Source organism: Sminthopsis crassicaudata, chromosome 1, assembly GCF_048593235.1.
Source record: "Sminthopsis crassicaudata isolate SCR6 chromosome 1, ASM4859323v1, whole genome shotgun sequence".
NCBI lineage: Eukaryota > Metazoa > Chordata > Mammalia > Dasyuromorphia > Dasyuridae > Sminthopsis > Sminthopsis crassicaudata.
In genome coordinates, this window is record NC_133617.1 from 422,908,915 (window position 1) to 422,931,936 (window position 23,022).

At 38.2% G+C, this 23,022-nt stretch overlaps 2 protein-coding genes across 9 annotated transcripts in view; one reads left to right on the forward strand and one right to left on the reverse strand.

The window, feature by feature from the left end:
* Window positions 1-8,691, forward strand: part of UBN1 (ubinuclein 1) — a 40,204-nt gene extending 31,513 nt beyond the window's left edge. For 2 of the 8 annotated variants that reach the window (XR_012484526.1, XR_012484527.1), the window contains 3 exons: window positions 1,132-1,231; window positions 2,328-2,413; window positions 8,490-8,691. Coding sequence is in view for 4 of the 8 variants with exons in the window: in XM_074280425.1 (XP_074136526.1) it covers window positions 1,132-1,184 (53 nt within the window). In the remaining 4 variants the exon portion in view is untranslated. Of the gene's footprint in view, window positions 1-1,131; window positions 3,631-8,489 lie in introns of those variants that run through there. The other 6 variants (XM_074280425.1, XM_074280427.1, XR_012484524.1 and 3 more) reach the window with 3 other exon arrangements.
* PPL (periplakin) overlaps window positions 3,820-23,022 on the reverse strand; it is a 43,501-nt gene continuing 24,298 nt past the window's right edge. Inside the window, exons 3-22 of the mRNA XM_074280423.1 lie at window positions 22,285-22,439; window positions 21,138-21,258; window positions 20,321-20,446; window positions 20,178-20,219; window positions 19,742-19,903; window positions 19,112-19,219; window positions 18,499-18,594; window positions 16,031-16,153; window positions 15,638-15,784; window positions 15,115-15,266; window positions 14,621-14,718; window positions 13,673-13,830; window positions 12,962-13,140; window positions 12,731-12,869; window positions 12,116-12,309; window positions 11,805-11,955; window positions 9,282-9,365; window positions 9,019-9,135; window positions 7,885-7,977; window positions 3,820-7,435 (exon numbers count right to left, since the gene is read on the reverse strand). Of these exons, the coding sequence (XP_074136524.1) occupies window positions 4,778-7,435; window positions 7,885-7,977; window positions 9,019-9,135; window positions 9,282-9,365; window positions 11,805-11,955; window positions 12,116-12,309; window positions 12,731-12,869; window positions 12,962-13,140; window positions 13,673-13,830; window positions 14,621-14,718; window positions 15,115-15,266; window positions 15,638-15,784; window positions 16,031-16,153; window positions 18,499-18,594; window positions 19,112-19,219; window positions 19,742-19,903; window positions 20,178-20,219; window positions 20,321-20,446; window positions 21,138-21,258; window positions 22,285-22,439 (5,103 nt within the window). The 3' untranslated portion in view covers window positions 3,820-4,777. The remainder of the gene's footprint in view (window positions 7,436-7,884; window positions 7,978-9,018; window positions 9,136-9,281; window positions 9,366-11,804; window positions 11,956-12,115; window positions 12,310-12,730; window positions 12,870-12,961; window positions 13,141-13,672; window positions 13,831-14,620; window positions 14,719-15,114; window positions 15,267-15,637; window positions 15,785-16,030; window positions 16,154-18,498; window positions 18,595-19,111; window positions 19,220-19,741; window positions 19,904-20,177; window positions 20,220-20,320; window positions 20,447-21,137; window positions 21,259-22,284; window positions 22,440-23,022) is intronic.

A 23,022-nucleotide genomic window follows, 5' to 3' on the forward strand; every position in this document is an offset into this window, starting at 1 on the left:
TGAAGTGAATTCCTTAGTATACCTGATAGTAGAAATATTGAAAGAATAGCACTTTTGATTTACAAACATTCAAATATCTAGTAAGGACTGATTTTAAAACCATGTAGTTGGCTTTTCCGAGAAGACAAAATGAGACGCTTTTCAAAGCTTTTCAGTTGGGCTCGTGTTTTTCTGTCAGAAACAATTTTTTAAAAAAAGCAATGAACTTGTGTTCAAGTTCAAAGGAGAAAATTCAAGCTAAATAGTCCTATCTGTAGATGAATGATTTGGCAAACTGTATATCTCCCTGACTTAAACTTAAAAAAAAATCGAATAAAATTACACTTGAGGAACAGCGAATCATGGGAATATTGAATTGTTTGGAGGCAATGTAATTATTTCATTCTGAGAAGTCAAATAATTGATGAGTTGTTGGAAGCTTTTCATCTCTATGTTGGGATAGTGGGATTAGTAAAAAATTGAGCTAAGATTAAAGTGGAACAAAAATGAATGAATTACATATTTGACTTAGCATTTTTATAAAGAGCAAACTTTTTGCTTCCTCTGCACTTCAGACAGATGTTAAGATTAAAAGACTAAGCCGTTAATGATTTAAAATTAAGAACTATCTTTTTGATAATAGCTTTGATGTTTTTGTATATTTGCCTTCCCTGGTATTTTTTGCTTTACTTTTCTTCATGTAGTATGATTTGTAGTATCGTTTATTATTCCATCCTTATGGGAGCTTGAGAGTACTTTGAAAATAAAAGAACTTCATTTTTAAAACTTTGCACTTAATAGGATCTTTTGGCCTACACTGTGGAATCCCAGCGTCCTAAGCGGGGGTGAGAGGGGGTGAAGTTGGAGAATTGGAATAGCCTTAGATCTAGTAGAAAGTCACATTTCTTGGAAATTTTGTACTTCAAGACACCTGTCTTCATTTCTCTGATTCTCGGAACTACGGTATTCAATATGACTTCTGCTACTAATAGAGATTGTCAAGTAAATTTCATTTCCTAGCTTGTTTGAATTCTAAGAGGCTAAAATTCGGGCACTTTTTTGTGTGATTTTTTTTTTTTTTTTTCACTGAACACTCATATTGAAAATCAAATATCTTAAAATGTTTTTCTTTTTTTGCCTGTCTCCTTTTAGATGCTTCTCAGCTTCATGGGAAAGGGAACAATGTGCAACAGCGGAAATTGTGACATTTGCAGAAGAAAAGCTAATTTAGAACAAGGCACAACCTGAATGAGTAGGTCTTGAAGACTGGATATTGACTGTATTCTTTCTGCCAACTGTGTTCCTTCCAGCAGCTGGAGAAAGAGTGAGCTCTTGAGTTTCTTGGCACTTCTAACAAGCCTCGGAGTTAGTGGGAGCTTCATGCTCTTTTAGGGATGCTTATGGTGCTCTGTGCTTCACAACCATGTCATGTGACAATGATTGAAGTGGCAGATACTAAAAAGGAGAAAATGCTGGACTTGGGGTATGAGAGTATATAAGTGAATAATGACTCCACTAAGGTGGCAGATCATTTTTTATCTGTATTTTAAATCTGCCAAGAACCTCTGTATACAGTTAACCATACCTCATGACCGTCCACAAAATGGTGGTTTGTTCCAGCTACTGTAGGATCACTGCCTCTGGATTGGGACAGTTATGGTATCCTCATTTTTAAATTGTATTCTCAACAAGAAGAAACCCATGCTGGAGCATAATGGGGGGAAATTTAGCTTTGTCTCTTTGTGACTATATAAAGAAGATCTGATACGTTCATTGTGCAAAGAGAGATGGAGGGAAGGGGTCAATTTCCCTTCTGAACACGAGAATGAAGCTCTTTATAGAAAAGACCTCTTCAGATTGCATTGGAACAATTGTAATAGGATTTTCAAAATTATTTTTTTGGCTCAATTTTCATTATTACCATTAAATGCATTGGATAGAATGGGACTGTTCTTCACATGTCACCTGTATAGGAAGACATAATTCCAGTGCCTTTATGGTGGAGCAAAATTTAATAATAACACATCCATTTTAACCCTCTACCTGCTCCTAAAAAGAGATTTTTTTTTTTTAAAAAAATTCTGTATTTAAGACATATCCGTTTATATTTAATTGAGCTTTTCATGATTGCACATTGAAAGCTGCACTGTCCTGACTTGAAGGTGATTTGGTTCCTGAAAGCTTGGTTCCAAATCCAGGAAGAGCACCAGTTCTTTCAGCATTTATATATATATATATATATATGGGTTCTAGGGCCCAGAAGCCATTCTTGATCAGAATTTTCATCTCTGTGGGTAAACGTGAGTTCAGAGTCACTGATATACATTCCATTTTTTTTTTGTTCCTAGAAATCAGCAGTCATAGAACTTCAATAAAAGGCTTCGTTAGTGTTCATTTAATGGACACAGGCTTCAAAATCCTGGAGACTCTCCAGGTAATTGATTGGACTATGCATTAACTTTAAGGGTAATATGCAGTTAGGTTTGGAGAGTCAATCAAAGGCCAGATGGTTAGGCACCAGCTAGAACTGGGTATATAGCTAGAAGAGCAGTTCCCAAATTGCCAACCTGTTCACACTTAATTACTATCTGTTTTGCAAGAATTTTTAAAGTGCTTTCTTATTCCTGTGAAATTTTGTGCTACAAGGTATGTTTGAACTGGCTACTCTGAGTTACAAGTCAGATAAGTTCAGTGTGAACAGCATTATCTGTGGCACTGAAATTGATTGTACACATTTTGTGAAAACACTTAAGTTGTTTCCAGGTTTCCTTTATTTAGATTCATTCTTATAGCTTCCAAATTACAGTGTACAAACTATCAATAATTCATCCTTTGTTCTGGGAAAGGCTTGAGGGCCTTCCCAAATTTGCATCTAGGAACAACAGACCTTCCCTCAGCTGCACTGGTAGGCCTCTGCTCATACTTTTATTTGTTTGCTTTGGTCAGACCCAAGACACCTTTCAAATTCAAGCTAAGCGACTCCTTAAGATCACTTTATTATATTTTTTTTTTAATTGAAACTTGTATTTCCAGTTTGTTTACAGAATATTCCTAGATAGTAGCAAAAGAGCCAAAGATGAGATTTGTATTGCTGAGCTCAGAACAGGGCAGTTATCAGTAGACTCTGAGCAAATGGGAATTCTCCAGAATTCCCTTCCCATGAGCTCTCCCAGGTACCAGTTCCACTCCCTCTCTTTGCTTTCCTGCCAGTGCTCCCTCTGTACCACATACCATTGAGTTTGTAGCTGGAGCAGAATACCCTCATTTTAGGAATCTAGTGATGCCTCTTGCCTCAGGGAAATGTTTCTTTGATGGGGATTCTGTGGGATTTCTTTTTCTTGTTTATGCTTTACTTGTGGTAATGAACGAGTGAATGAATTAAACAGAGCCATGGCAAGGCAGAGCTACAGGCTGACACTGTAGCGGAAGGATGGAAAATGGATGGAACATCCCAGGTCATGTATCCTGGGTGTAGCAGCTGTAGATGTTTCCTTTGGTGAGGGGAGTCTCTGAGCACTTACTGGGTATGGCAGTTTCTTTAGTGTAAAAGGGGCTGCAGCTTTTGTGCAGGGACTGTTGGTATTTGGGGTGGTGGGGAAATTGTTAATCTTGTATAAAGCAACTCAATAAATTGTTTCAAAGTTTCCAAAACATTCTTTCTCATTGTTTCCTATTTTATCAAATAGATAACTTAAAAGAGTTTTTGTTTTCCCTCTCCTGTGAATGATTCTAAAGGTATTGATCTTTTAGGAATCACCATTTTGGCTGAAAGCCAAGTGTAAGTGGAAGGATAGTTTTCTCTAAAGGAAAAGGTAAAAGATGGGTATCAGAGAAATGAAATTTAAGCCACCAGATTTTTATTTTCATACTATAAATAAAATTCCCTATCCATTCCCATTTTCATACAGAATGAGATATACATAACTGGATATTTGGTAAATAACATTTTTTTTAACCTATATGCTATGAGGTAAAGCAAGACTCATATAAAGGCACTGCTACCACTGTTTATAGTAACATCTTTTACTATTAAAAATTTTTAATTTTACAGTAATAAAGCACTTATTATATAGTATATTTTTCAAGGACACAAGATAGAAAAAAATACCAGTTGAATCAAATTCTGCTTCAAATATAAGTCTAATACATTTGCTGGGGTTTTTTCACCTTTCCCAGAAAACATCCATTACTTCTTCTCAGCAGAGTAACAACTGACAATTTTTGACCAGACAAGTAGAGGAATATAAATATTAGTAACTTTGGATATGTTTATGTTCAATTGGTTGAATGAAAAAGTATATAGAATAAACATATCTTTGTCTTTGAAGTTTTATCAATTGGTTGGTTTTAAGGCTACTACTGTGGTGTCTTAAACTATTTCTTTGCCAGGCTTGATTAATTTTTATAGTTTTGGAATGCTTTTATTCCAAGAAGTCACAAAAGATAACCAAAAACATTTTAAAAGGAAGAAAGTTTAGCAATAGAGGAAAAAGTGCATTTTTATTAAATTAAACCATTGCATCAAAAAAATGGATTTTCCTGGAAATATTTCCAGATAGTAAGCTTAATGGTTGGGGATAAGTTTCATTCATTCTTAACAAATTTTCCTTTCCACATTGTAACCACATTAGCTTTGTCCTGAGCAACTCTACAGCAAGAGTGTAACTAAAATGTTGACAACTGGGTGTGAGGGTATATTGGAGGCAGAGTAGTAGAAACACAGTATCATCTTAGGTGAGAAGACCAATCACCTGTTTTTGAAGATTGAAAGAAAGGATATGGGCTTGAAAAGCCTCCTTTACTTTTGCCCAGACACTAAAACAGCTAGTTCCTGAATGGACATATCTTTGTTAACATAACGATCATACTGAGCTGGAGTTAGCCTTCCATTCTTTAAGGCATCTTCAATAGAGAATTTCTTTCCAGACTTTCTGTCATGAATCACAGAAGATTCTCCATTTGGTCCTTTAACTGATATCTCTTCCCAGTCACACTCCTGGCTTCTAAGCTTCACAAACATGTTCCAATCAATGAGACCAGCCCTGTGGGCTTCCTCTGGGGAAAGCTCTCTACCAGTATCTGGGTCAATAACCACAATGGAGCGACGTAAATGGTTCTCTCTCTGCTCTCTCTTAACTGCCACTGACCCTAGACGCTTATGTAATTCATCAATCTCATTATCTTTATCTCTGGAGATTTTCTTGAGATCATCCAGCTCTCTTTCCAGGGACCAGAGTCTAGAGTCCAAATTTGCCCCACAGTCCACTGAGGTCATGTTTCTTAAATCTCGAGTTTCTGTTGTGGTCATTTCAATTTCTGATTGTAGCCTTCTGGTCTCCATTTGTAGATTCTGCTTTTCTAAGTGAAGTTTATGGTTTTCTTCCCTTAAAAAGTCCAATTCCTTAGATGACTTGGAATTATGGAATTCCAATTCAGATAATTTGGCCTCTAGCCGGCTCACCTCTGCATCTAGCTCTCTTTTGATCCTACTCTCTTCCTCCAAACTGTTCTTCAGTTTCTGAATTTCTTGCTCTGTGTTACCTTTTTCTACTTGAACACTTTCTGAGAAGACCACTTTTTCTTTGACCTCCATCTTCTCAAGGTTAAGGAGTTTCTTTTTCAGAGCTTCAAGCTCACTCTCCAATATTTGCCGTCGGTGCTTTTCTTCTTCCAATTGGAGTTTGAGAAGGGAGTGTTCCTTTGCCTGTTGGGGGTCTTGCTGGAGAACCACTTTTTGTTTTAGGGTCACCTTTTCTTTGGTCTCTCCCTCTTCTTTCTCCAGATCAGCTAGCCGAAGCTTCAACCGCTGGACCTCAAGCTCAGCTTCTCTTCGAGCTTGCCGTTCTCTCTCCAGTTCTTCTAACTGATGCTCCAGCTCAGCCCTTCTCCGCTGCAATTTTCGAAGTTCTCCTCGTAGATTGTCAATCTGCCTCAGCTCAATGTCAATGCTTTCTGTGAAGGAATCTACCTCAGCTCTCATAGCAGGGTCTTGTTCATATTTTACAACTTGTTGCTCAAGCACTTTTTCCTTTACCTGTGACAGTTCCTGCTCCTTTTGTTTGATTTTATCTTCTTGGGATAATCTTTCTCTCTCTAAATCTACCTGTTTTTTCTGTTCTTCTGATAATTTTACTCTCAGGGACTCTACCTCCTCTTTGGTTTTGGGGTCTTCACGGAATTGGAGTATCTCTTGAACTACCTCTTTAGTTTGCACTTGGGGCTTGGTATCTTTTAAGGACTGAATTTCTTGCTTCAGTTGGTAGATTTCTAAATCACATCTTTCAATCAATCTGGTTTTGTCTACAATTTCTTCTCTGAGTCGTTGAAGTTCCTTCTCAGTTTCAGGGTCAGTCTTATACTTAATTACTTCTTTTGTTACTTCTTTCACCTCTATCTGGGGACCTCTCTTTCGAAGAGCCTCCAGTTCACTTTGGTAGCTCTTTAGCTGTTCCTCTGCACCTCGGTACTTTCTCTCCTGTTCCACAAGTTCCAAACGGAGATTGGCTACTTCACTTTCAGCTTTGGGGTCTGGACGGACGATCTCGCGTACTTTTTCTTGCACAACTATTTTGGAATTTTCCTCCTCTAGGGCCCAGATCTTCCGAAGGAGTTCAGTCTTTTCTCTTTGGCTGGAGCGAGACTTTGATGTTTCATCTTCATACTGACGTTTGAGATCATTGACTTCTCTTTCTATTGCTGCATCTTTTTCCACTTTTAACACTTCCTTTACTGTAATTTTCCCTTCAGCCATGGCTCGTTCTTTCTCCAATCTCTTGAGTTTGTCTTGCAGGAAACTGAGCTCTTCTTCTTGCTTTTCCCTTTGGGCACTCTCCTTTTCTTGCTGCTCCTGTAGCAGCCTATATTCACTCTCCAATTGAGGATCATTCTGTAGTTTCACTACTTCTTTTTCTGTGACTTTCTCCTGCTCTTTGTTCTTCTCCTCAGACAGAGCAGCAATTCTCTGCTGTAAGAGAATGACTTCAGTTTCTCGGGTCCCTTTCTGTCTTCTCAGTTCTTCTAGCTCCTCTCTTAATTTTAGAACTTCATCAGCCTGGGCTTTATCTTGCTCAATACGCAATACTTCTTTGACCACATACTCTTGACCTCCTTCCCTTGTTTCATGCTCCAGTGAGCGTAGCTTTACTTTCATATCCTCTAGCTCATCTTGCAACTCTTTGTTTTTACGCTGCTCCTCAGCTAGAGTTTGCTGCATCCTGTGGAGGTTTTCTTCCAATTCAGGATCAGGTACCTTCTTTAATACTTCTTTTCTTATCACAGATTCCTGGGGCTTCTTATTTTTGAGGATGACAATTTCTTCCTGAGTGCTTTTGACTTCATTTTCTAGCTGCTGTCTACGCTGGGTCTCATCATCTAATGATTTCTTAATTCTCCAGGTTTCTTCTGTCACTGGTTCTTTGCCTTGAATGGATTCATGTGTCACTTCTATCTCTGGTTGCTGTTATTGAGAAGAAAATGCATCATTTAAAAATGGAATTTCATTGATGCTATTATAGTTCCTTACCTACCCATAATTGATCTAAGGCATTTAAGGAGGAATCTGTCAAAATTTAACTGTCTTGTGATCTATGTAGGATACCCTTGAATTATATTTGCAGTATGTAAATGTTAACTTACATTGTATATGTGTGTGTATATATATATATATATATACACACACACACATATATATATATACACATACACACATATTTAAATTGTTTTATAATACTGTTGTCTGTTTTGACAGATCATTACTAAAGATTGATATTAGCTTATTTTTTAAAAATACCAACAATTGGGTAAAATATCACAGACTGCTGTTTTGGAATAGGAAAATGTCATATAATTTTTTAATTACCCAGGGTTAAGTTTTTAAATTTTAAACTTAAGCCATATATCTGTTACCTGTCTCAGAAGATTCTGGGCAAATTCCAAATTCTGTAGTCTTTGTCTGTTGATAGCATTAACTTCAGTGAATTTGGCAGCAAGGAAAGCTTCCTAGAAAACAGTTATAGTGAGAAGTTAACACAATGAAGTGGCAATCTTAGGTTAAAGGTAGAAGGCCCATCAACACACAGAAAAGAGCTTCCACTTTTGGGGTTTCAATTCAATCATTCACATAGTGTCATCCATTTTATCTTGTGAAATATAAAAGGGCCTACAATGTGTCACTATTTGATTAATTCTTAGGAGTTTGTGAGAATTGGTCATGTTAAAATTTAAATGCACTAACACATCTTGGTATTTAAAGAAAAAAAATTAATAGTGAATAATTTTGTAGACAAAATTCACCCCTCTCAAATCTAGATTTTAGTATTTAAAGTTTCCTTAAGGTGAGAACAACTATAAAGGGTGTGTGTGTGTGTGTGTGTGTGTGTGTGTGTGTGTGTGTGTGTATTGAGACAATTGTGTTCTCATCCATGAAAGACAATACAGCATAGAGTTGGAATATACTTTAAAAATTATTTAGTCCAATTCCTGTCAGTGGATAAATGTCTTTTACATTACAGGTTCTCTGCTTGAAGACCTCTAGTGACGGGATTTATTACCTACTGAGGTATCCTTTTCCATTTTGGTCCAACTCTAATTGTTAAAAAAATTCTTCCTCATATTAAATTGAAATCTGCTTCACTAAAATTTCTACCCACTAGTACTTTTTCTTTCCTTGAGAGGCAAGCAGAATAAAGCTGTGACAATCCTTGAAAGGGTGAATACAGAGAATATGTGATTTTTGTTTTTAATCTTCAGACTTAATTATCCCCATATTTTTTAAACCAATTTTCATTGACAGTTTCAAGTTACTTAAGTTTCTTGGTCCCTTTTAACTTAAATTTAACTTTTGTCAGTGTCATTTTAAAAATGATTCTTGGAATCGAACAGAGAACTTCAGATGTGACCTAAATAGTACAAAATATACTTGAATGACCATCTTATTATTTTTATGTGGTGGTTGCTCTGTGACCTTTAAAAGTTAGGATTCATTTTTTTTTAAACTCTTGTGTAAATATTGTTATCTGACTTCTGCCCAATAAGTTTTACCTCCTCTTTTACTTTGGCTGCAGGTGATTGGAGTCGAGTCTTCTTGTTTGTATGGATGTTCCTTCCATTTTCCAGATCGAGAAGGGATCTTAGTTTTTCAGCTTCTAATTCATAGTCCTAAGTAAATTAACAGAGATGCTAGTGAACCAACAAGACCAGTGAGGTTCCCAGATTGTGTGACTCATATACCCATCCAAAGAGTCCTCTGAAACTAGCTTTTTACATCTTCTTAGTGAAGCTCTTAAGAGGTTTTTGAGACTTACCTTTACAGCCTGCTGGTACTGCTGAGCATGGTCATAAACTTTCTGCACCTCTTGTTCCCTTCCTCCAATTTCATCTAGGAGATTCTACAAAACAACAGAAATGTACACAAAAAGCCCATCCCACAACAAACACAGCTGCTGTGAATGAGTTTGGGGCTTGGGGCTTCAGATATATAATTAGCATTCTGGAGAAAGACATATACTAAAAGGATCCTATAAAGTTACCCCCAAATAACTTTTAAGGTCCTTTAGAGAGCCAGCAGCAAAATGGAGGGGAAATATAATGGGTTCATCCAAACTTCTAGGAGCAAAATTTCCCCCACTAAACATTTATTATTGTTACTGGAGCCCAGATGACTTTTCTTTTTCTTTTTCTTTTTTTTTTTTTGAGTACACAAGCCAAAAAAGGTCCTTTTGCTTCCTTGACAATTGTGGAGGGGGCAGTTTCCATTACTGATGTAGGCAGTCTTATACACAGAGGATATTTACTTAGAAGAGATTCTAGATTAGCTAATTTCAGTCCCAGGGTCTAGGCAGAAAGCCATTGGCCATTATTTGTAATCAAAGTGAAAGATTTTTTTTTACGTCATCTAACAACCTAAACCAAGAATTCTACATGTTTTATCCATGATCTATATAATCTCCACTGGAAAACTCCTGTGTGGCCAAATTGAGCACAATTTCTGATGATGAGGAACTAGCTACTTGTCATTTCTTTTATCAAATTTGACATTTGCCTTTCTATGGCTTCTAACTATTACTCTTTATTCTACCCTTCGAGGTCACTCAGAACAAATCTAATTACTTTTGGCCCAAGATCACCACCTGAAGAGAAGCCTACCTAGCTCTTACATAATTATTCTAGCAAAAACCTGAAATTCAAGCCATGATTACTGAGAAATATGAGAACTAAAATAAGGGACTTCTTATATCCCAGAGCTATAAGTATGTACATGTACACACATACACTACATATACATATGTGCATGCGCATGCCAGCCTTCTAGAAGCCAATAACAGGAAAAGGTCCACCAGCAAAGCCAGAATTACCATTAGCAAACTACACTTTGAACCTCAATTTCTAGAGGCAGCAAGAGAACAAGACTCCCTGTAGAAAGCCTCAGAATGGTCAGAAATCCACTTAGTAAACTTTGGGAGTTGACCAAGACCACACCAGGAAGCCCAGGGACTCCTAATAGGCTTTTCTGAGATTCCAGAAAGGGCCTTGAAGAGTAGAGAAAGTGGGATGGGGAGAGAGGCGGCACCAGAATATAAACTAAGACTACACTAGATCTACTGCCCTCCCCAAAAGTGCGGCAGGAAGTGGAGACTGGTCCTGGCAAAAATCCTAGTTTGGGAACTAAAGCTGGTCAGCCAGAGAAGACACCAACCAAACCAAGTCTAATCTCTCTTCCACATGTCTGCCTTTGAAAAACTCAAAACACAATTTTCTCTTAAGCTTTTTCTTCATATTAAACATCCCAGTTCTTTCAACTACTCCTTTTGTGGGCTTCACACACTTACCATATTGCTTCAGAACACTTGATAACGTGCTTTTCTTCCTCAACTCTTAAATCAAAATCCTGAGCTTGCTCAGGTACCATTTCCTGCAGAAGAACTTAACCGATCTCCCTATTTACCCTTTCCTCTAACCTGAAATTAGTTTGTATTTACATTGTATAGTCTATATGGACTTATTTATAGCTTTTTTTTTTCTATAAGGAGCTCTTTCACTTTTGTCCAACACACCAATAAATGCATATGGGATTGAACTTCACTTTATTAATGGTCTTCCAAAATAGAGCATTCAAAACTAGACACTATATTTTAGAACTCGTCATATCAAGGCAAAGTGTGACAGAACTATTGTCTCAGCTTTTTTTGGCTGGCAGACCTTAACTCACATTGAGCTTGCATTCTACCAGAAACTTCACATCTTTTTCATGTGAACTGTTCCCTAGCCATGCCTATATTTTAGTTCTTAAAAAGTTACTGCCATAAAATTTTTTTATAAAATGTTTTATCTTTTTTCAGCACAATCTTAGATTCAGTCCATTTTTGTTCTCTTTGATCCTGATCTGTTGTCCAGTATCTAAATTAGATATTTTATCTTTAGCTTTATGTTATTTGCATATTTGTTAAGCATGCAACCTATGCCTTCATCCAAGTCATAGATTAATATATATATATATATATACATATATATATATATATATATATATATATATATATATATATATATATATATATATATATATATATATATATATATATATATATATATATATATATATATATATATATATATATATATAGGAACCGAACAAAGCCTAGACCTGGGGAAGGTGACCAGAGACTCTCATGTTGCCACCAATTATTAGTCTACTCTGAGTGTAAGTATTCAGCCATTTTGAAATCTACCTTTTCTCCATCTATACCTTCCCTTTCCCTGATAGTAATCACCCATATTATACTTGATTCCTGTTCTTTGATGAATATAAGGAGAGGAAAGAGCCTTCTTACCTTTTGATTCCTCAACTTTGTTTCAATCTGACTTAAGGTGTCAGTTTCTTGGGGCTCATAACTGGGAATATTGGACAGAAACTGGGTTACGTGATCATAGCCGCTGCGGTACTCAGTATATGCACCTTTAGCTTTCTGTAGACTCTGGGACCTAAAGGGAGGGAAAAGTGTCTTTTGTTTTTAATACTTTAACGGTTTCTGTGGGAATTTCTCTCATGCCTTAAAGCATGAAGACGGGAAACCTGACATTGTATATTGTTTACTTCTCCCCAACTTTGAAGTAAAGGAGTCACATTTTTATCTTGACTTACCTGTTGTTAATCTGCTTAATGAGGTTGTCAAATCGTTGATTGAGCTTGTTGACTTCTGCTTCCTGCCGCTCGATGTCTGCACAGTGCTCCTGAAACCGGCTTGCCAGAGTACTAGAGCACTTCTTGGTCCTTTGAAGGTTCTGGTCAGCCTCACTGAGGAGGGATCTCTTGGCTTGCAGTTCAGAGGCAATAGCCTGAAAAAGAAAGAACAGAAAAGGAAGTAATGACATTGTAACCAGAGATTTTGTGAGTTCTATTCAATTAATTTAAACTCCCTCTAGCACTTAGGAATCTTTAATTAGAAAGGCATTCAGTTCTTAAGAGGAGAAAGTTTCTGTTCAAAACAAGTCTGCTCAGTCTGGTTTCAAAGGTTGTATAGATTTGTGAAGGGAACTCAGAAATAGATTATTACTTAGTCCAATCCCATCTCACTGTATAACTGAAAAACCTGAGACAGAGTCTCAAGAGATTGTTATTTGGTCAAGATTATTGCAATAGATCTGAAGATTCAAATCCAGTTCCTTTGACCCTAAATTTAGTGTTCTTTTTTTTTTTTTTTTTTAAATCACACCATCCTAAGCCCTTCTAGCCCATATAATACAGGGGATCACTCACTGCTAGCTCCTGCCTCTTGTTATCCAGTGACTGTCCATTCTCAGGCACTGTATCATCTATGGATAGCTGGTTCTCATACTTGGACAGCAGCTCTCTACCTTGCTGAAGGCTGTTTTCAAGGCGATTGGCTCCATCTACCCTATAATACAAAGATATGAGTACAGACATGGTGGAAACTTCTTTCCTCCCTATGACAAATATAGTCAGGTTTCATGCTTCCCTACCACTTACTTTTCCTGAGCCGAATTGAGTAGTTGAACAAGACGATCATATTTGTGATTGGTATCTTCTACCCGGGTTCTTAGCAATGGAGTGCTGCCACTGTCAGGAAGGGCTCCAATAAAGGCGTCACACTCCTCAGTGCTCCGTGTTTTCTCTGGCTCAATTCGACGAAGTTCGTTGGTGATATTCTACAATAAAGGAACCCTAAGGATTCTGTGCTAGAACAATTCATCATTTAGGCTCTCTGATGATTTTGGCTTCCAGGATAGTAGGATGGGTTGGGTTGGAAAAGTGGAAGAGAATTGACACACTGCTTGGTGGAGTTTGGGCTGACTTGCTTTTTGATTCAAGTGGGAGTTGGGGATGTCTTGAGGGACACACAGATTCTCTAACCACATCTCTCCTGGTCAGGAGCAGATCCTCTGAAAAGGAGTAAAGTCAATGGTCTGAAATTTATCTTCTAGTTTTAGCTGTTATGTGACTTGTTTTTAAATGTATGCTTACGGTTCATGTGAACATAAATTAGGGTGTCATTGGAAATGTGGACTTCCATCAGAATGGAGAAGCTAGATCAGGCCAGAGCTTTTTCCCCTATAATCTAACACAGAAGCTCTACAAGATTCTGAGTGACGGTGTTTTCACTTGGCCTGTAAAGGTGCTGGAGCTAGACTTAGTCCTGTCATTTCACCCCTTAGCTTTCTTCTTTGTCCTGCCTAGTACCTTGAGGTCCTTGGCCCGTTCAGCACTGTCCTGCACTGCTCGGCTCTGTTCAAGTGGAGGCCTCAGGATGGCAGTGATTGCTTTTTCCTGTCTTTCTAGGTCACTGTTCACCTTGTCCAGGCTTGCAAGCAACTGCCGGCCCTGGAGGTCAGATGCATCTAGGGAGAAAAGTAATAGAGAAAAACAGGAAAAAGGCTAAGCTATAGGGAATGTGGATAAATCATCCAAATAGAAGGAAAGGACCCTGCCTAAGGCAAGAAGTCATGCTGCAGTTTTTTCAATAGTGATACCTTATCTTGAGACCCCCATAGCCTGATATGATAGGACAATATTAGACGAGCATGGTGGAATCTGCCCATATTTTAATTTTCTTTAAGTAAGCAGAGATAACCTTCCCCTACTCCCCCCTTTAACTGTATAGTTGACAAAACTATAGAGCTTACACTTTGGGAGAATGTTTTTAGTCCTTCTAGTCTACAGCCCTCACCTTTCCACTCCTCAGTTCCATCTTTAATGATGTGACCATTTGTGCTGGAGAGCTAAAGTATTTCTCCAGAGATAAGTGAATCACATCCCATTAAAGTAGAGGTTTAGTTCTCAACCCTGATCCATCCTTCCTCCCTTATTTTACAATTTTTCATGGAATTATAGCTTTCAAATAAGAAGGAACCTTTTCTTTGGCAGTTTAGGACCCAAGGTAGAATTCATAGCTCTTTATCCACACCTCAGAACATACACCATATAATTAGAAAGATAAGTTGCTGAAGTTCAACTTACTGCTGCTTTCAGGTTATTGTTTTCTATACTTTAGTTTCCCCAACTAGGACAAGAAAATTCAGAGTCCTCAAAGGAATCTGAGTGGGAAAACTTGAGAAATGTTATTAGGCTTAGAAGAGCCAGGGCTTCAGGCAGAAAGGAGGGAGGGAAGAAATAAACTTTTGTACTTACCTCCAGGGTTCTCTGTCTTGAGCATCTCATACCTCTGTTTTAGAGCAGCCTTACTCCCCGATGCTTTTTGCTTTACACTTCGGTATTGATTGCTTAGGCTGAAAACCAAACAAATACCTCTGAAGTATATTGTATGCCTAAACCATTCATCCCCAAGTGTGAACAGTCTAGGTATAACGTCCAAATATATATTCCTATATCCCTAGACATAGACTCTGATAGCTCCATAACACTGACCTTTTCTTTTTGTCCTCATGAGATTAGTAACATTAGCCCATACAATATAATGCTCAGGGGCAGTAGTGCTATTAATATTCCCATGAAACCAGAGAAGGCTAAAAACCTCAAATCAATTATATTTATGAATGAAAGACACCCACCAAGGAGCCCAGAGGAAAATTCCAGGGAAAGATGGTAGAAAGGCAAAATCCCATTGGCATTTGCTAATAAATCCCAACCATTCTTCTAGAACAAGGAGGCTTTCTGTAGCAAACCTGTCAATTAGTGCGAGGGCCTCAGGGTCTGTAGGAGGAATCATGAAACAGACAGCAGGAGCGCTTAGCTTATTCCCAGAGCTATCTGTAATATCCCAGCTCTCCCCATTGTTCTTCTGTAGAGTGTAGCTATATCCACGAGAAATCAGGCCCTAATGGGGACAGACCACAAGAATTAGAGAAGACATTACATCTATCACTGGAAGAAAAGTCCTAATAATGTTATCTTTTTGGCTACCTAAATATTTTGTTCTCCATTTGCTTCTCAGTGTGGGGGCATTTTTGTCTGCTACTGATTCTTAAGCTACAAACGAGCATAGAGAGCATCTAGGGAAATCCTATCTTCCTTTAAACATGGTAATTTTGCAGTAGCACTCTTATTTCCTTAGAGAAATGAACTCAGTGCTATCTGTCAGGGAGACCTGACTACCTTCTCTAACCTCCAGAATGTAAATTTTCATCATCTTAGATAAAAATGCTATTCAAGCTGAAGAATCCCTGAGTGACTGGCAGGCTGGTTTACCTGTTCACTTTCAAAATCGCAGAGTGCTTCCACAGGGATAGGTTTGAGAGGTGTTTCACGGCGGTATTTGAGGGGGACCACTTGCTGGCCACGTTTCTGTAGAGACCGTATCACATCATCATATTTGTCCAAAGCTTTTTCCTGATCCTGAAGAGAGAAACATGAGGAAGATAGGAAGATATGAAGACATGATGAAGCTAAACTATTCTTCCTGGAGACAGGTGGGCAGAGTATTCTCAGGGTCACCCTATCAAAGGGCAATTGGATATGTCAGTGGTAGACTAGAATCCTAACATGATGTCAGAAGGGGTGGTTTCCAAGTCCTGGGCGAGAAGATTGAGATATGGGAGATGGCCTTATGCCAGTTATGGGATGTTTGGTCCAAACACTTACATCTAGTTCCCGTAGCAAGGATTCAATTTGGTATCTATCCTTGAATTCAGGACTATATTTCTGGTTTAGGTCTGTGTCTACCTTCCTCAGCAACTCCTGGGCGTCTTTGACATCTTTATGAAACTGTAGAAGACAAAGGTAACAAATTCATTACAAGCAAGAAACCTACAGTGACATCTGAGGGCTACAGCTTTGATGTAAATACACACACACACACACACACACTTGAGAAGGAAATTGGGGGGAGAAGCTAAGCATCTTTCCTCAGTCTAAAATAATGATATGAATAGGTGATCAGCTATAGCTATACAAATGGACTTCTATTTTGGAGACTTGTTTTATCTTTTCTTGAGACTCCCATAGCCTAAGGAAGGAATTCTGGGGTCACCCTTTATACAAAAATCACAGATGTAGGAAAGCAAAGAGGGGCTCTAGGACTATTTGAGGGGGTACCAAAACCACTCCCCTAATCACCAACCTCAACTCATTAAAGGCCTTGTTTCTGGCAACACAAAGTTTTTGTTAAGTAACCCAGTAGTTGATGCAGAAGGTATACTGTTATGAAATCATCAGTATAGTGGATCATACCAGCAGGTTAATGCCACATAGCCGCCTTGATAACTCACATCTTTCCATGTAGCTGGATTCTTCGTGCATTTTGCTGCTTTCTACTCCTGCCCCCTAAATGTGTCCAAAGGCTAAGGCTCAATCCTTTACTCTTTTCTCTTGATACTGATGCTCCTGGAGATCACATTCATTCTCTTCAATTATCATGTCTACATAGATTATCAAACATCTCTAGCCTGTAGCCTCTTTATCTGTTTTTTTTTTTAGTCCCACTTTTCCAAATTTCTGCTTGATGTCCCTCAATATATCTAAAGCTGAACTGGCTATCTCTCCTTCCCAAGCCGCCTCATGATAACCTTTGTTTCTGTCAATACATTGTACTATCATTTTCCCTGTAATTGAAACTTTGGAATCATCTTTAAATTCTTTGTCTTTTTTGCCTTCCATATTTATTTGATCACTAAGCCTTGTTGGTCCTTTCATAATGTTTTACATCTGTTTTCTTTCTTTTCCCATTAATTCTCTCTTCCCTCTCCTGACTCTTCCCACCCCATAGATCTTATCATTTCATTCCTGAAGAATTCATTCTCCATTGGGTTCCTGGTCTTTCTACAAGCTGCCATCAGCTAAATCTAATTCACATGCCATTTGCATGTAATTTTCTTGCTTGAACAACCTCACTTGGCTTTAATAATATTAATATTGAAGTATAATGCTTTAAGGCTTATAAATTATCTCATTTGATCCGTACAACAATCCTGAGATTTAGGAAACGCTATAATCTACAGTTAACAAATAACAAAACTGAAGCACATAAAAGTTAATTTGCTTGAAGTGCTTGGCTCCCTCACATCAAAATTGATAAACTAAAATTTACACCAAGTAAACCCCACCAGCCACCTAAGCAATGACCTAATGTCTTGGAGTCCTTCTTGGAATCCAATGTTCAGTGGTCTCTGTCTCCTCCCCACAAAGTGATATCTCAGGACATATCTGTGCCTACCTGTCTCCCATCATGGGTCAGTACTAATTCCTAGTACAAATGATTTGGAAGGAATATTTAAATGCTGGGTCCCCTGAGAACTGTTATGCTGTTTATGTGCCGGAATTACTAGCTATGGCTTTAACTCATATCCATCTAGTGTTTTTTTTCCTTACACTGTGCCATTTTCCACTATTTCTCTGCAGAAACAAGAATGATCTATCAATTCATTCTGTATATTCTTGCCCTTACACTTTTGTTCATACCATTTGTTCCACCTCAAATGCCTGCTCTTTTTTCTTTATTTTTTCATCCTTAAAAGTTACAGTTTAAGTCCTATGCCCTCTGGCAAACCTCTGTTGACCATTCCAGCCCATAATAATCTGTTCCTCTTCTAAACTCCTTCAGTACTTATTAACTATATATAGCAATATGTATTGCCTTATACTATATCTTTTTACACATATACAATTGTTTTTCTCAACTGAAAGTAAATTCCTTGGAGTCAAAGATTAAGTTTTATAATTCTTTATAGTTTCTTATACTTGGCCCTTACCATAGTTCTTTAAATAATAAATATATGTTGACCAATCTGGGGCGCCCTCCCCTTTTAATTTTCTCTTTCTAGAAATCCTGGTTCTCATAAAAGATGGAATTGGAAAAATTCTGGAGGTCTTTGGATTCTGTCTTCTGTTCATATTTGTTCCTCTTGAAAACACACACAAAAAGGGGATTTCTGACAAGATAGTTGAGTAAGAGATTGTATAAGCCCCATTTCCCCATATCTCAAAATAGCAAGAAATGCATTAAATAGATAACACCAACAAGAAAGTGCAAAAAGTTAGGCCTCTTTGGAAACTTTGCTATATCAGCTGTTTTAGGAACAAAGAAAGTTTTTAGGAGTCAGTTTACACAACACCTGGTGATAATCCTCCATGTATTTCAAATGACTCTCCTCACAGATGAGCAGATTCAGATATTCCTTCCAGTCAGCATGAACTGCCTCCATGTGAGCCTATGAGATGACGGAAGACAATATAAGCATTCAAGCTGCAGTAAAATTACAAGTGATAGGCGTGTATGGGTAGAATTCCTGAACCCAGAGAGGTTAAGTTGGGAGTCCTGGTCAGGATTGGAAACTGCCAATCAGATGAATATTTAATGGAATCTCTGTTAAATCAGACTCTACCATATGGAAATCTGACCCTCCTCACAGAGCAATGATAAGAAATGAGGGAGGTCATTTTGAGGTTGTCTACATTACAGGATGTCTAAAAGATGGAGTGAGTGAGAAGAATAGAACCGAGGCTTCAGCACAGAGCCAAAATATCAAGAATGCATTTTTGAGTGTGTACATATGAGTACAGTGTGGTGTGGTTGGAAGAAGCAGATGAATATACTCATTGAAGAAAGGGGAAAACATCTTATTTAAATTGCTGAGATGTTTGAGAACTTGGGAGTGACTGACTTCTGGTTCTCATATAAGGATGAAGTGGAGAAACTGTTCTTGAGCTCTTTGAATTGGGCAGTACCTCAATTGAATTCCTCCCTGGGTGTTCAGCAGCCAGCAACTGATCGCCTTCACTGTGTAGCTTATTAATTCTTTCCTCTTTGGCCTCCAGGTTCCGGTTGATGAAATTCTAGGAAGTGTAATAATATTTTTCTCTGAAACTCCATATCTTTACCCTTATTATATTGTTCAAATTTTTTATCACCCACTAAGGCTCTATGAGTCTATTCACATGGTCTTAAATTGGGCCTTTTCTAAAAAGGTATGACTTAAGACTTTGAGACTTGTGCTCATATATATAAAGAAAGAAAAAATGTTCTCATAGTTCCTAGGTGTAAGGAACTTTAGAGACCATCAACTTCAATGCCCTGATTTTACAGATGAGGACCTGAGGCTCAAAGCGTGATTTGTTCACAAATGCCAGAGGTTAGATTTGAAATTTGAACTTCATATCCCTCACTCGAATAATTTTTTAATTTTATTTTGCTCCTGTGGTTGGGATGAAGGCCCCAGCTGGCTTTTAGACACAAAGGGTGACACTCCATGACTTTGTGTTGGGAGATATTCAAAAGCTTTAATAATACTGTAGGGAGCAAAAGTCAGTTGGACACATCAAAAACCATTGTCCAAGAGTGAACATTGGAATAAGTACCTCATACTGACGTCGGCGGCTAGGGAAGTCTAGGTTGCGGTCACTCCAGTCATACTGCATTCGACCTTTGGCCTGCTGGTCCAGCCAGTACAATTCATTGGTACAACGCTGCATATAGTCCTGAAGTGAACTCAGGTGCTGCTGTCTTGCTTGAGATCCTGCCTGTTCAAGACAAAAGAAACAGGTCTTGGATGATGGGCTACTGCCCTGCCTCCTTCTGCCATACTGATATCCTAGGGCAGCTTTCCTGTCACTGACACATTCCTGGGAGAATAAGATTTCCCAAGTCGAGCCCCAATAGGAATTCTCTTCTGTTCCTACTTGACTATTAAAGCTATCTCTACTTTCCTACTGCTCCACGGTCCCATCATTCATGCCTGGTCACCACCTCCTCATATTTTGATAATTTCTTTACCAACAAAAAGGAGTTTCTCACCAGTAGTTTTTGATACTTGGCCTGGAGATCATTGTTCTGTTCCTATGAGTAAAAAGGCATAGATTAGAACATAGAAACCTAGACTCCCTTCTCTCACTTCCTTCCTATCCTTGAAAGTTTTCTTTTCATGGTTTCTGCTGTACCTTATCTCCTTCCTTGGCAATATGGGGTCCAATAGCTTTGACCTCATTGTGAAAGATGTTGTGTTCCTCTACTTGGTGGTCAACTAATGGCAGGTCTGTCCCAAAGTTCTGATTGCCAAGCATGTCCTGGAACACAGGGAAGGCAAGAAAGTTGCAGGAAAGAGAGAGAAGGCTAGGATATAAAAAGGTCTATGCTTGAGCAGGCTGCCTTGTGCCCACCCATTTACCCCTCACCAGATCCTATAATCAAGTCCTTTCTGCCTCAATGAAGTATTCTTAAAGAACCCAGAGTTATAAAGGCTCTGCTGAATTCCTCTTGCCCCTGAATTATAGACATCTCCCATATATCAGGCAAGAGCCAATGGCCAATGATAACTACATACATTAATATAGCATTTCTTTTATTTCATCTCACTCAGTCTATGCCATAACATGTGAAATAGTACAATTATTATCCCCATTTTATAGATGAGAAATGTGTAGCATAATGAAGTTAGGTGACTTTCCTCAAGGTCAAATAGCTATTAGATAGCAGAACTAGGAGTCTTCTGATTCCAAATTCAGTAATCTATCTACTGTCCCATGCTGCCTCTTAAGGGAAAGAGACAGAGGCTAGGAGGCAACATCGCAATATAATATAAAAGTATCTGACCAAATCCAGGGACTATGTCCAGAAAGCACTGAGCAAGTTCTGACTCTCACATAATAGTAGACCATTTCTCTATTACCCTGCACCTTACTGAAGAACTAGTACTTAAATAAATGCTTTGAGAGCCTTGTCACTTGCAGGGTCAGTCTTGTGCAGAAATTATCATACCAGTTTCTCATCAACCACAGATGACCAGTTGACCTTTGGGTCCACTTCTTTAACAGTTAGATTGTAAATCTGATTGTGTTTCCTCCGTAGGTTTGCCACTCGTTCCTTCAATTGACGGATACTGAGGAGAAAGAGAATCCAAACTGATTAGCAGGGATCTGTAAAGTGCTGATTTTGATCTGTAACTTCAAAATCTGCATGAAATAGTGGGTAGAGCGCTAGCCTGAAACCAAGACCTAAATTCAGATTCTGCCTCTGATATTAAGAATTTTAGAGCAAGTACTGACTTATTTTTTTCATCTAGGAATTCCCTATGCCAATAAAATTATAGGTCTGAGAGTCCTGTCCCTACTTGCTAAGTGATAGCCTTATTACTCTCTTGGATATCTCGCTCAATATTTTTCCATGTTTCAGGTGTCCTCTGATTCCTTTTCCTCTTACCTCCATAATAATTCCAGTCTACACTGATCTCAAATCCAAGAATAAGGAGTCTAGAACCACGACTTTATGGTTCTGGATTGGTGGAAAAAACTGAAGAAACTTGTGAGGGAAGATACTGTTGAAGTGGAGTGAATATCCTGGAGTCAGGGGACAACAATGATTCTTATAAAACTAACTTAAATTACTGATGGGAACTTGGTAAACCGAGACAAACTTTGGTTCCTTTCTTTGATTCTAAGTGAAGCTGTTAACCCTTGATGATCTCATCAAAGAAGATGACTAAATAATGTGAGTTAGTAAACAGGACAAGTTTACTTGTCAAAGGCATAGTTTTGAAAGATTGAGGATTAACCTGTGTGTACCATTTTGCCCTTTTCTAAGAGGGGAAATTTTCTCCTTCCTCTTGTCTTCCTGTCTCCTTTGTTTTATTTCCCTTCCTCTCTCTTCCTGAATAATCTTCCAATGATCCAGCATTAGGAAAACATGGCTTTGCTCAACCCTGCCAGTGAAATACAGGACCAAGGTTCAGATGGAATGTGATGGCCTTGGGTGAATGCAGCATCCACAGTATACAGTATAATCCCACAAAGCAATACTATAATCCCACAAAGCAGTACAGGCCCTCTGTATCCCACATGCCTTTGGGCAGAGAGCCCATTGCATCTGATACTAATAGGATTCAAGCAAAAAACCAAACTAGACCTACTCTTCTGCAATCATATCTCCCTGGGGGTGTTTCATGTGCTTAGCAATAGCTGCATCTCCCTCCAAAACATAGAGGAGTTTTTCAGATTCAGAAATCTTCTGTAATGAGAGTTCTCGGTGTTGAGCAGGCTGGCCCTCCTTAATTTTTGCCAGGTCCTGTGGGCAGAGAGAAAAAAATCAGGCGGGAGCATTGAGCACTCTGTGAATAATAATACAGTATGGGCAAAACACTATGAGTCAAGAAAGTAAATTCTTACACTACCCTCTCAAATTCAGCACAAACCAATAAGCAGGATTATGTGCTCTCTCTATATATATGTCTAACTTCAGTATTAACCTGACAGTCATAGAATGTTAGAACTAGAAGAGATATTATAAATCACTGTGTCCATATCTTCATTTCATGAGAAAAAGCTATTCTGGGTGGCAGAAATGCTGGCAAAGGTAATTAATTTCTATTTAATCATGTATTACCAAGTGTTGGTGATGGTTTTATAACACTAGGTCAGTGGTTCTCAAGCATGGTTCAGGGACCCTGTGACATTTTCAGAGGGTTTGAGAGCTCAAAACTATTTTCATAATAGTGACAAGATGTTTTAACTTCAAACACTGTATGAACATGTATACACACATGTATTTATGTATATACATATATATCACATAAAAGTTCTTTGTGGGGAGATCCTCAGTTTACAAAACTAAAAGTTCCTAAGAACAAAAAATTGGAGAACTATTGCAC